General features: G+C 41.5%; 1 protein-coding gene across 1 annotated transcript in view; it reads left to right on the forward strand.

The window, feature by feature from the left end:
• LOC123972192 (nucleoprotein TPR-like) overlaps positions 1–12,080 on the forward strand; it is a 42,189-nt gene that overhangs the window by 24,177 nt on the left and 5,932 nt on the right. The window contains exons 31-44 of the mRNA XM_046051493.1: positions 35–245; positions 368–517; positions 1,494–1,607; positions 2,623–2,727; positions 2,912–3,124; positions 4,240–4,278; positions 4,627–4,821; positions 6,186–6,297; positions 6,404–6,597; positions 7,615–7,685; positions 8,614–8,813; positions 8,951–9,145; positions 9,292–9,398; positions 10,309–10,383. Of these exons, the coding sequence (XP_045907449.1) occupies positions 35–245; positions 368–517; positions 1,494–1,607; positions 2,623–2,727; positions 2,912–3,124; positions 4,240–4,278; positions 4,627–4,821; positions 6,186–6,297; positions 6,404–6,597; positions 7,615–7,685; positions 8,614–8,813; positions 8,951–9,145; positions 9,292–9,398; positions 10,309–10,383 (1,981 nt within the window). The remainder of the gene's footprint in view (positions 1–34; positions 246–367; positions 518–1,493; positions 1,608–2,622; positions 2,728–2,911; positions 3,125–4,239; positions 4,279–4,626; positions 4,822–6,185; positions 6,298–6,403; positions 6,598–7,614; positions 7,686–8,613; positions 8,814–8,950; positions 9,146–9,291; positions 9,399–10,308; positions 10,384–12,080) is intronic.

The raw sequence follows: 12,080 nt of genomic DNA on the forward strand, positions 1-12,080 counted from the left end.
AACCTAAAGGAGATTTTTATTATATGTGCATCAGATCCAATGCCAGCAGTAACTCTGCTCAGTCTCAGCTGCAAGCCCTCAGAGACTCTGTGGCCCGTCTAGCGTCAGAGAGAGACACTCTGAAGAAAGACCTGGAAGCTAAAACCAGCGATATTCTGGAAAAGAACAAGACCATCACCCAGGTCAAGAAGATTGGACGACGCTACAAGACCCAGTATGAGGAGCTGAAAGTCCAGCATGACAAGGTGGGGCTGCAGATGTGGAATTGGCTCAGGTTTAAGGCTTCAGCAGACAACCAGTTTAATTTGGATGAAAGCTGAAAGAGTGAGATCATTTGTGTGTGTAGTTATGATTACGTGTGTTCCAGCTGGTTGCAGAAACAGCTGCTAAAGCAGGAAGTGAGGCGGCTCCGAGCCAGGAGGTTCAGCAGGAGCTGACTAAAGCCCAGGAGGAGCTCAACAAAGCCCGAGAGGAACTGATCACACTGAAGGCAGAGGTGCAGAATAAACAGGAGGCGGTGAGAGATTTTTGGGTTGTGGTGGGGGACAGAAATCTCAAGTAGTCACAATGGGCGGGAATAAATCATGCATAGAAATCAAAAATTTTATGCATCAACGTTACAAATCCTGAGGTGTTTAGAGATTAACACCCCATCGGTAGCAAGTTAAGCCTTTTTATTAACCCAACATACAATATAGAGCCCCACCAAATGTTTTAAATAAACAATACCTTGCTTTGCAAACACTTCATTTAGTCTCACATGTTCAGTCTGAGGCCTCCCAGTTTAATTGATGCATGTTTCCCACCAAATATGCTTTCACCACAGTTCCTGGACGGAACAATTTGCAATAGAGACTAAGGCTGGGCAAAAAAACAATAATGATAATTATTGTGATATAATTTTCACAAATAACAATATAACAAACTTAAAATATGTATTTTTGTTGAGGAAAAGGGACTGAAAAAATATTTTACTGAAGCAGATTTGTTCTTTCGTAATTGTCTCAGATTTTTTAAGTGATCCACTTTTTGGCATCAAGTGTTAAAAAGGTTTAATACCACAATTAACCATCTTGTTTCTTCAACTTTCACTCAGGTGCAAAAATTCACCTTTAAATAAATAATAATTTGACGATTATTGTGATTATGGATATCAAATGATATGATAATTGATTTGTTTTTGTGATAACATTTTAGGATAAATCGCCCAGCCCTAATAGACGCCTTTCATAAAATGTTTGGTGTCAATATTTCTCCGTGACAAGGAACCACAACAACACAGTTGCAATGTGTTCGAATATAAGGAACAAAAGAGAAATAACTGGTTAATTTCTTGCTACTGTAAACATGTCGTGATGCTTTTTCAGTGTTTCACTTAGTTATCCACTGCACACAAATTAGGCCCTTCCCATGGTTACATGTTGTTGAACAGACAGTTACAAACATCTGGGACCAGGCTTCTGTTCTATTGAGATTTTTTGTTCCCCAACCAGGCCCAGAAGTCCCAGCAGGAGCTGGAGGAGGCCCAGAAGGAAAACCAGCAGACCAAGGAAAAGTTCCAGGAGGTCCAAAACCAGCTGACACAGACCCAGAACCAGTTAAAACAGGTACTGTAGCACTTTTAAGTCTAAGCTCTCTGTATTAGATCTATCCAGGATGCAACCCATACAGTGTTGTCTGAGTATATGTTAATTGATTTAGATGTTAGATAGATATCTATAGATATAGAGAGATATAGATATAGAGAGAGATTAAAATCAAATTAAAAAAATACACAGTAGCCACAATAAACGGTGCAAAAATAGTAAACAGTGCGAATGGAAGGAAGCAGTACATATTGAGTGCAAATGGAAATGAAGGGTACCGACGGAGTGCAACTTCCTTCTGAAGTCCACCATCATCTCCTTGGTCTTGGAGGTGTTCAGCTGCAGATGATTGGTCCTGCACCACCTCATGAAGTCCTCATCCAGGCTCCTGCACTCCCCCTTCTGTCCATCCTTGATACAGCCAGTTCAGCTCTCCTTGGTGGTGGTGGGGAGGGGGGTTGAAGTGCAGTCTGAGGTGGTGATGGCATTGAGGGAGGTGATGGACACAATGGGGGTGTGAAATAGGCCGTCGCTGGTTGCGTCCGGGCTGTTCTGCGTTAGCCAGGTTTCAGAGAGGCAAAGTAAACTGTACTCCCTGAACGTCCTGTCCGTCCTCAGAGCTCGGCGTCTTGTTGGTCAGACAGTTCACATTCCCCATCACAATCGACAGAACCGAGGGCTTCCACCGCTTAGCAGCTAGCCTAGCCTTTTCACCTTCGCTCCGGCTCTGCAGCCTCGGTGCCGCCTCCTCAGCTCCTCGTGTTATGTGGTGGAAAATGCCGGCTCGTCCCGTTGTTTGGAGTGAAAGCAGCTTCTCCCTTGAATAAACAAGCGCTATGTTGTCCATAAGAAGCCATTGTATCCATAGTATAGATAAAGTTTAGTGTTTATATAAAGAGCAACAACAACACGACACGTGCAAAGCTACTGGATGAGTGTCCTGCCGGCGCCGGGAAGACCGTGGAAACATTTAGTGAAGTAAATACATTAGAAAAACAGGAATCACTTGCCCGTTTTCATCTCTTTGATTCTGTAGGTCCAGTCCCAGTTGTCTCAGACCCAGACTCAAGTGCAGCAGAATCAGAACCAGCTGACTCAGAGTCAGAAAGAGCTTCAGCAAGCCAAGACCCACACCCAGCAGGTAAAAATTACGCCAAGAACACAGCAACACCTGACCCAAAGAATGTCATTACTTTATGATGACATCTCCTAGATTTATAGTTCTATTTATTTGTAATTTTGATCCTCATTGCCATTAATGTTGCTATAAACCCAGTACCAAAAGAAATTGACCAGCCCTAACCCGTCTCCTTTCTAATTTAAAGGTGCAGAACCAATTGAAATCAGCTCAGTCTCTGGCTCAGGGCCGTCAAAACCAGATTCAGCAGATCCAGAGGGAGCTCCAGCAGGCTAAAGAATCCCTTCAGCAGAACCTCGTTAATCAGAAAGAGCTACAGCAGAACCAGCAAAACAGTCAACAGAGCCACAACCAGGAAGTCGGCAACCTCAAGACCGCTCTCAGCCAAGCAGAGAGCAAGGTGAGGAGCCTTCTTTCTCTTTACTGTGCATCTTTTGTTTTTTAAACGAGAGTCTTAGGCCTTGACCTCATTAGGATCGTAGTGGCCTGAGGGAAGATGACTTCCCTTTCTACATTAACATTAAAATGTGGCGTTGCTATAAGTTCTTAATTAAAGTTAAAAATCATTACATTGCTTGTTTAAGTCATAATGTCTACACTGCATTCCTTGTGTGTTTTCTCTTGCCCCGTGGTGTCAGACAAGAGATACCGTAAAACTTCAATTAATAGCCGAGTCCCAAATGGCCGCCTACACCAGGCCAGTGAACGGCCTGGTGTGGGAACACATTTTGACAAATAAATGCAAGTCTCCATTAAACGCCTGGTCTGGTTTTTATAGAAGTTCTTTGGATGTATAAAACCTTTTAAACCCCGCCGGGTCGCCCTCTTTAGCTGCTTCTAAGTTGCTTAGATCGTTAATACAAATGTTAAATGTTAATTTAATGTTTAAACGTATGATCAACATGTCGGTATGGACATGCTGCACCTCGTTAGATCAGTTAGATTCTCCACAATTCAGTCGTTTGGTTCATTTAAGGGAAACAACGAGCCCCAAAGTCTAATTCTTATAGATTTACAGGTGTAACATGGTACAAGAGATAAGTGTCAACTCCCGCTACTTTTGAAGCGCTCGTTAAGTCCGAATGTGTCTGTAACTTGATTATTTATATTTCTTTAGTCTGTAAGGGCTTTTCATAAAGATTTATCCAAGTTGTGATTCCTGTCATGTGAAGTCCATCGCTCTCGAACTTTTGCCACACTTTTCTCATCCTGCAGCCAGTTGTTTTATTTGATACTTCAAAATAAAAGCGCATAAGCTGTCTCTCGGAGCTAGAACGAATGAACGATGCGTATTTGATTTATTGGATTATTTTTATATAGTTGCCTATTTCAGTTGTGTGTGAGAGGAATCAAAGGCCTGTCCCAAATATAGACAGGGTCAATTCAGTGATCAAAGTTTTACGGTAAAAGTCAGTTTCTAAACAAAATGTTATTTTTCAGAAGGTTGCTGCTGTTGTATTAAAACCTGTGATTTCTTTGTGCAATACTAATGCATCTGTGCCTTCCTCCTAACAGGTGACTGAGCTTCAAGGCCAGCTGGACAGCCTGCAGAAGGTCAGGAAAAACTTTACACTGTCTAACTAGAAACATCACTGCATTCACAAGTGCTGTGAGCTGATGTATGGTGAAATGTGCTGATAAATCAGTACTGTAGCATTTAAAGTCTTTCTACATGAGAACTTATACAGTATTTTTCTACTTCATGGATGTATTTACGAAGAAGCTCTTTCCTGTGGGCTAAGCTTATACATGTTGGTATTTAATTAGGGAATACATTGCTTTTGAACTGTGAATTATTCATTTATTTATTTGGAATCAGTGATTAAACTTGAAACAACGCCTGCATCATCCTTTCTTTCTTTTTAAATGTCTTACTTACACAATGTGTTTGTGCCTCCCCAGACGGTTGGTGAGCGTGAAGCAGACATCAAGCGTCTGCAGGAGCAGCTAACTGAAGCTAACCAGGCTAATGAAACTAGCCGAGCCACACAGGCCAACCAGAACCAGAGTTCCCAGTCCATCCAGGCCAGTGATGCTAATGTTGCTAGTGATGCTAACAAGGCACTACAAGAGGAGCTGGCGAAACTCAGACAAGAGGTATTTCCAAATCATGCTTTCACAAAATCATTTTTAATCTATTAATTTGCATTTATCTATAGACATTCATACATTATTGCTAATTAACTGTACAATTTTAATTTGATTAGGCTTTTACCCTCTGATATGAACTATATCCTAAAAGACAAGCAAAGTGTTCTGTGGTTTCGGATGTTTACACAGACTCAGTTTAAAGTGGCAGTGAAGAATAAAATGAAAAGTAAGGAGTTTCATCAACATTATCATGAAATGAAACACGTAACAAGAGTTCATTAATTTAATTTTCCTATATTTAACCAGCTCAATGTCTTGGTGAGATTAAAATCTTTGGGTGTTGGTGTAAAACTGGTGGTTGATGAAAGCTGCCACCGTACACTGGACGTTATCTGCCACCAGATCAGCCAGTAGCAAAATTCAATCAATAAATTGCAATAGATGAGTTTCAACCAGTGGAGAGCAGTCGCTATCCATATTTACAACATAATGTGTAGAATTCTTTGCACTAACATGTCAAGACTTGGAGCTGAACAAATCATTGCAAAGAGCTGCAGGTAGGGCGGGAGATTGAAAATCTGCGGGCCGGCGGAGAGCTGTTAAACTTGGGGGAGAGGAGCCGGGAGCAGCGCTGCAGGTTTTAGACAAATAAACACCCGTAGTCAGATTCTGCTCCGACAACTACGCCTTTTTATCGCGGGAGGAGCTCAGAGTAAAGTGCTTTCATTAAAATAGTTTTTTCTTTAGTTTTTGGGATTACAACGTTGATTTATCTTCACTGGAGCTTCTCAGCAATGAGCTTCTGTGCACACCTGGTTTCAGTGTTGTTGGACTACTACTTTATATAAAAAAAATGGACCAAACTGGACATTGCTTGGAGAAAAGAAAGTGAGGAAGTTGAACTACCTGGTGTGTTCAGAAAACATGTCAGTAACTTTATTACGGCTGTCGTTGTACTTTACTGTGACCAAGTTAGCATAGCTCTAATCGATCCGAATTCCATTCAGAAAACAAACATTTTAGAAGTTGTTGTCTTGCTGACAGACCTGGCAAAGCATGAATTCATTTGTTTAACAAATCTGCATCATATTGTAGTTATTTCGGCATCAATTTAATCCGTTTATTGCTATGTAATCACAGCAAAATGTTTCCTTTCGCTTCCTACAGCTGTAGTAATCATGAGTTGTGTTTATTTGTGTTATCGCGTTGGGTGTGAACACTAAATGCCGCATTAGAGGAATGAAAAGAGCAGCAGAGAGAGACGCAGAAGGTTTTGCATTGTATGTTGAATTGTTATCGACCGCTGCTTTAAAAATGTCATTCACCACTCTTAAGAGCAGCAGTTATAATGTTGTGTTGGTTCCCTACAGCAATCTGAGAGCAAGTGCAGAGAGGATCAGCTCAGACAGCAGATGGCTGAAAAAGAGGAAAAGACGAAGAAAGTCTTCATCGGAGCAAAGACCAGAATAAACCAACTAAACAGTGAGTTTCACAAGCACGTGTGAGCACACACACTAAATTAAAGACTTGCTGACAGACTAAACAAGAAAGAGAATCTTGTTTTTGTTCCCTGCACCTTGACCTGTAGGTGCCAAGGAGCAGCTCAGTCAGGAGATAGAAGAACTGAAACAGAGTAAGGAGGAACTGGAGGTGAGAATGAACGCCCTCAAATCTCAGTATGAAGGACGAATTCTTCGGCTGGACAGAGAGCTGAGAGAACTAAAAGAGACGCAAGCACACTCTGACCCCAGAGAGGAACCACAGGACCAGAGTGGAGCTAAGGTAAACGCATCATGCTAGCTGTGGTCATGGCTGACATGAAGGTCCATACTGAGCCCACTGATAGTTGACCGTGCCTGAACAAAATAGACCATATGTTTTTAGAAATTTCTGTGTTTCATGCTGTGATTATACGTACGCCTGAACACTGAGAGAATTTGTGTGTTTTTATTTCTTTTTTTTTTTTTTCAACTACTTATAATTAATACTATTTGAATAATACAACAAAGTATTAAGGCCACTAATGGGGAGGCGGAAATATCTGAGATTTTGAGAATAAAGAAATATGAAAAATTATGATTTTCATAGTAAACAAGTGAGAGCAATCTGTCACTAATAAGCAAGTTATCAGAGATTTAAAGGTTATTGAAATGAAAATTATACCAGTTACATGATGAATGAGTCAGTAATAATACATCAATCATTGATGCTGCAGCTGGATGAAAACAGGAATCTTTTCGAGCGCAGTCACGGCATCGGAATATTATTAAAGCTCGGTATGCTTTGTGCTGTCAGTCTTTGTTCTGCTGGTATGGTAGTATCCCATTCAAACCAAAACAGTGACACGATCCTCTGACAGACACCTAAAGCTTCTTTTCAGACCGTCTCAAGATGAAACAAAGTTCAGTGGAGCAGCGATGTGCTGCTCATTATCATGAGTAGAAATGTTTACTAGATGTGGCTACATTTTCCAAACCATCCACCAAGTCCTCCTCAGTGAAGTCCCTTGACTTGTAAAACCAAAACAGACTGGTTGAAAACACTTCTGATAAATCTTCACCAGTGCAGCACACAGCTGTGTGTCCCTAAGCTTTTCAGAGGGGAACAATGCTGGTCTGTGTCTTGACGGGCACCTGGCTCAGTTTTAAACCGAGCATATTGTCCTGGGTGTGTTTTGAAAGAGACGTTTGAAAGTGTTGGAAAGTGAAATTGCATTGTAAGTCAAAATGGTAGCCCTCTGTGTTATAACGTCCCGTCCTTCTGTGCTATTTCTGTCATCAACTCTGTATCTGTATTTAGGTGGGTGATCAGGCCAGATCTGCAGACCAGAGACAGATATCTCTGAAGAGTCCTGCCCAAGACAGGGGAAGGTAAATAATGAAGACACATACACATGCACAAACACCAGAAACTACTCTGAGCGTTTGTAAATGGGCTCTTTCATTTAAACCTTTTGACATTTTTGTTTTTCAGTCAGGGGATAATCACAGTTTTAAATGGATGATATCGTTATTCTATCTATAATTCAAACTGCAGAGTTAAACAGGATAATGCAATGTAATTATGAAGTGTAACTTGTATTGGATTTTCAAACTCAAAATTACCTCAAAGTAATGGTATACAATCCATCCATTAGTGAAAACCTTAAATTGGGATTACAGCAGACTAATTGCACACGACTCCTACGACAGGTCTGCACCTCGTAAACTGAGAAAATATAATATAGTGTATAGCATTTTTCAAAATCAAGTTACAAAGTGCTGTAAAGTAGAAACAAAAAAGCTATACTTTTTTAATTTTTAATTAATGTATATTTTTAATAAAGGAATGATCTTTGTTGGCTGTCTCAGCTGGAAAAAACAGGATTGCACCACTTTGGTCACCTGAGCAACCTCTGCGTCATTTTTGACTCCGAGTTTGCGGGCATCTTTCTGAAAGTGGCCTGAAAGGGCACCCTGGCTAGTGGAGAGATTATTAAAGTAGCTAGTGCTTATAAATACATCTACTTTTGATTTCTTGTAGTTTAGCTGAAGAAAGTTATTAGACATTGAGGCTTTAATCTCTGCGAGGCAAGAGAGAATACAAGAAACATCGGTAGAAATAGTCTTTAACGGGACGTACAACTGGGTGTCATCTGCATAGAAATGGAAGTTAAAATTATAAATCTTAAATGGATCTAAAACGAGTTATACAGGCTTAAACTACATTGTTTACAATAGTATAAAAGAAACACAAAAATATAATTGCACAGGAAAACTTGCACAAAATAAAAAAATTTCACGGTTTTCTCCTTTTTAGCTCCAGCCTGTCTGACCCTCCCACTGCCAACATTCGCCCCACCCCAAGTACTCCATCTCCAAGCAATAAGCCGAGCCCCTCTACTGGTAGCAAGGCCACACCCCGTGCCAGCATCCGGCCTATGGTTACGCCGGCAGCTGTCCCCATCCCGACGCCCACCGCCACTGTCATGCCGACCACACAGACTGATAGCCAAGAGGGTGAGGAGGAGCTAAAAACAGTCTTTTTAAGCCTCACCATAAAGAAATATACTGTATGTTTGGTTGGTAATGGGTAGATAGTACTTTTAGATGATGTTCTGACGTGTGTCAGTGTATTATAATATTTCTTTCTGCAGTGCTGATGAGCGCAGGAGCCTCTGTACACTCTACCAGCTCCAGTCTGGCGAACACACCCACATCAATAACTCAGCCAACCAGCACCCAGGCCACAGCTTTTGTCCAGCCCACTCAGCAGCAGGCAGCCAATCAAGATACAGGCCCCAGTGTGGATGCAGAGCGACCAACTACTTCTTCCTCTCTGGTTGGAACAGGTAAGCAGGACCTTGTCCCAAACCCACCAGCGACCCTGCAACTTTAGAGATAAAAACACATTTACAGGAAAGAAATGAGGCATTGTTGTAGAAAAATTAAATGGTTAAACCTGGTGAATTCCTTTGTGTTGGTGTGATAAAAGCAGGTTCAAAGCGAGGCAGAGAGGACGAGGAGGAGGAGAGCAGACCGGAGAGTTCACACACACCTCCGTCCACTAAAAAACTACGACTAAAACCAACGATGCAACTGCAGGTAAACGCACAAAAACCTGGACTATACTCCCCAAATGTTCCACATACATGGCCTTTTAATTCTCTTTACATTCTTTCAGCGTGAGACACACTGGGATCACACTTTATCAGTCCCCCGGGGTTTCAGGATGTCGCAATCGCAACTAGTAACTCAAATGCAACAAATTCCTGTGAACAACACAAATTTAACCTATCATCGCCGTTTCCCGCAAAACGTCTTGAGCAATCACAAGTTGCAGCGGACATGTGTGGTACCAATGTGATTGCATACAAAGATAACAGCAAAGGCACGTGAAGAACAGGATCCAAATCTTTTTTTTACCAAAGCGGGGGCAAAAAACAAAATGAAATCATCTACTGACAAAACACCTTTCCACCGCAAAACATATGCGGAGAACGGCAGAAACGCATGGAGGACGTCAGACGAGTCAAATCACTGGGAACACAGGCTGCTGCATCCTGGTCAATTGCGAGTGCTGAAAGAATCAAAGATAAATATCTGGGCCTAGATTTCTGGCTTAGTTTGTAGTCTTAAATGTTAGAGACTGAAACTGTGCACGACTCTTAATCGTTCTTCTTTGGCTCCAAAAACTATTCTTTACAGTTTAACTGGAGACATTTTTGGCACATCCAATCACTGATTTCTTCAACGAAAACGTCAAGAAAATTGAATGAAGTCTCAGTGATTTGCTCCCTTTCACAAACGCACAAGAGGTTTGCAGTGGAGATGACTAGATCAAAGCCACCTCCTCTGCAAACCTCTTCTCACTACAATCACACCTATCACAGTGAATGAAAGAACATCTCTATGATTGAACTGCTGTTCTGTAGTTTTTTGTTTTCTGTGTGTGTCTTTCAGTTCATTCATTATTAACTGTGTAATTACAGCTGTGTCATGTGGCGTGTTTCAGATTGAAGGTGATGAGGAGATTGAAGAAGAGCTGGGGGATGACGGCGAACGACAGGATTCACCAGATGACAGTCAGGTCAGTTTCCAATGAAAGAAACTTGAGAGACTATCAAAACAATTAGCTTTTTCATTTAATACCTCGTTAAATACCTTTTAAAGGGAATGCATATTGCTAATTTCCTGCGGGGGCAGTATCGCTTCTACTGTCTGCCGTGACTACTTGGCTGTAAGACTGCTCACGAAGAAGAAGCATTCACGCAAGAAGTGGGAAAACAACGGAGAAAGAGGCAAACAGCAGAAAGTTTTTTTGTTTTTACAAGTTTTGCACACTATTTTATCAATAGATACACTTTTGAGAGGTTTTGAGTCGAGAAATCAGCTGTGTAGAATTTGAATATTAGAAGTTTTACAAAAGTTGATGGCTAATCGAAAATGTGCCGGCCAGTCACGCCCACAGAGCCCTCTGGTCCCAGTTACACAGACCACTGCAGCAGCAACAACAGAGCAGTAAAGGAAAGGCTACAACTGTGAGATATTTTCAATGTTCGTATCACTGAGCTGTCTTTATAAGCTGAGTAATGGTTTACCATTTTAAAGTAAATCAAGGAACATCTGGCTCATGATATAGAGAACATTCTGGGCTTGTCCAACTTAGAAACACTAAATAAAAAATAAACCACAGAAGTATTATGAAAGGGGACTGTTGCTTTATATTCTAAATAGACATCACTTTGTTAGTGCTCTGCCAGCACTGGACAAAGCGCTATGAGCAGAGCAGTCGAACACTGAGACAGCCTTAGCAGGTAGATGTGACGTCAGCTCTGCACGAAAATAGGAAATAAAGTTGGCAACCTAGTATTAAAAGCAGTCTAAAGCCTGAGCTTGATGCTCACAGGGATAACTTTTACCTTTGCCACATTATTTGAAACTTTGGCCACATTTTATATGAACTTCTGACATGGTAACATTATATATGACAGAAAATAAGTGAATATTAGGTCCCCTTTAAGATTTGACCATGTCGTGGAAATTATATTCCTGGTGAGGGGTTGAGCAAAGAGTTGAGCTACAACCATCCGTTGTCTTTGAAGAATTTATTTAACAAAAGAGAATAAACAGAAGTACTACAACACACATACAGGCCTAGAGCAGCTTCGGGCGTCTGGCCCCAAGCAAAGGGATGCATACTCATTTACGCAGTTTAGATTTCTATGTTTTGGGGAACAGAGATCCTCTCTCAGCCTTAAATGAACATTCCAGGAGAGGAAAGACGAGAGAGGAAAACACCAAAACAATCTCACAGCTCTGACCTAAACCCTAGTAAATGTGGACAGACTAACATAAGGAGCAGAGGAGAGGAAAGACGAGAGAGGAAAACACCAAAACAATCTCACAGCTCTGACCTAAACTCTAGTAAATGTGGACAGAGGAGAGGAAAGGTTAAGGATAAAAACACAATTTTCTGCCATAATAGACAAGATTGGACCCTTGATGCTGCTGCTATTCATGAGTAGGTGTTAGTTTTTGTCATAATATTGGGCGTTTGTTTGGGGTGTAGGAGCTTCCAGAGGAGTGTTTCCCTGTCTTAGCTGAAGAGGACGAGGACCTTGAGGAAGGAGGCGTGTCCCAGTCTGTCCCCTCTGAACAGATGTCCTCTCAGGGCTCCACTATTATTCGGGACGTCATTGTGATCGACACGGACAGCGAGAGCCGTGAGAGCAAAGAGGCGGAGGAGAAGCAGGAGGACGAAGGCGAGGAGGAGGAGGAGGAGGA

Source organism: Micropterus dolomieu, linkage group LG06 (assembly GCF_021292245.1).
Source record: "Micropterus dolomieu isolate WLL.071019.BEF.003 ecotype Adirondacks linkage group LG06, ASM2129224v1, whole genome shotgun sequence".
Classification (NCBI taxonomy): domain Eukaryota; kingdom Metazoa; phylum Chordata; class Actinopteri; order Centrarchiformes; family Centrarchidae; genus Micropterus; species Micropterus dolomieu.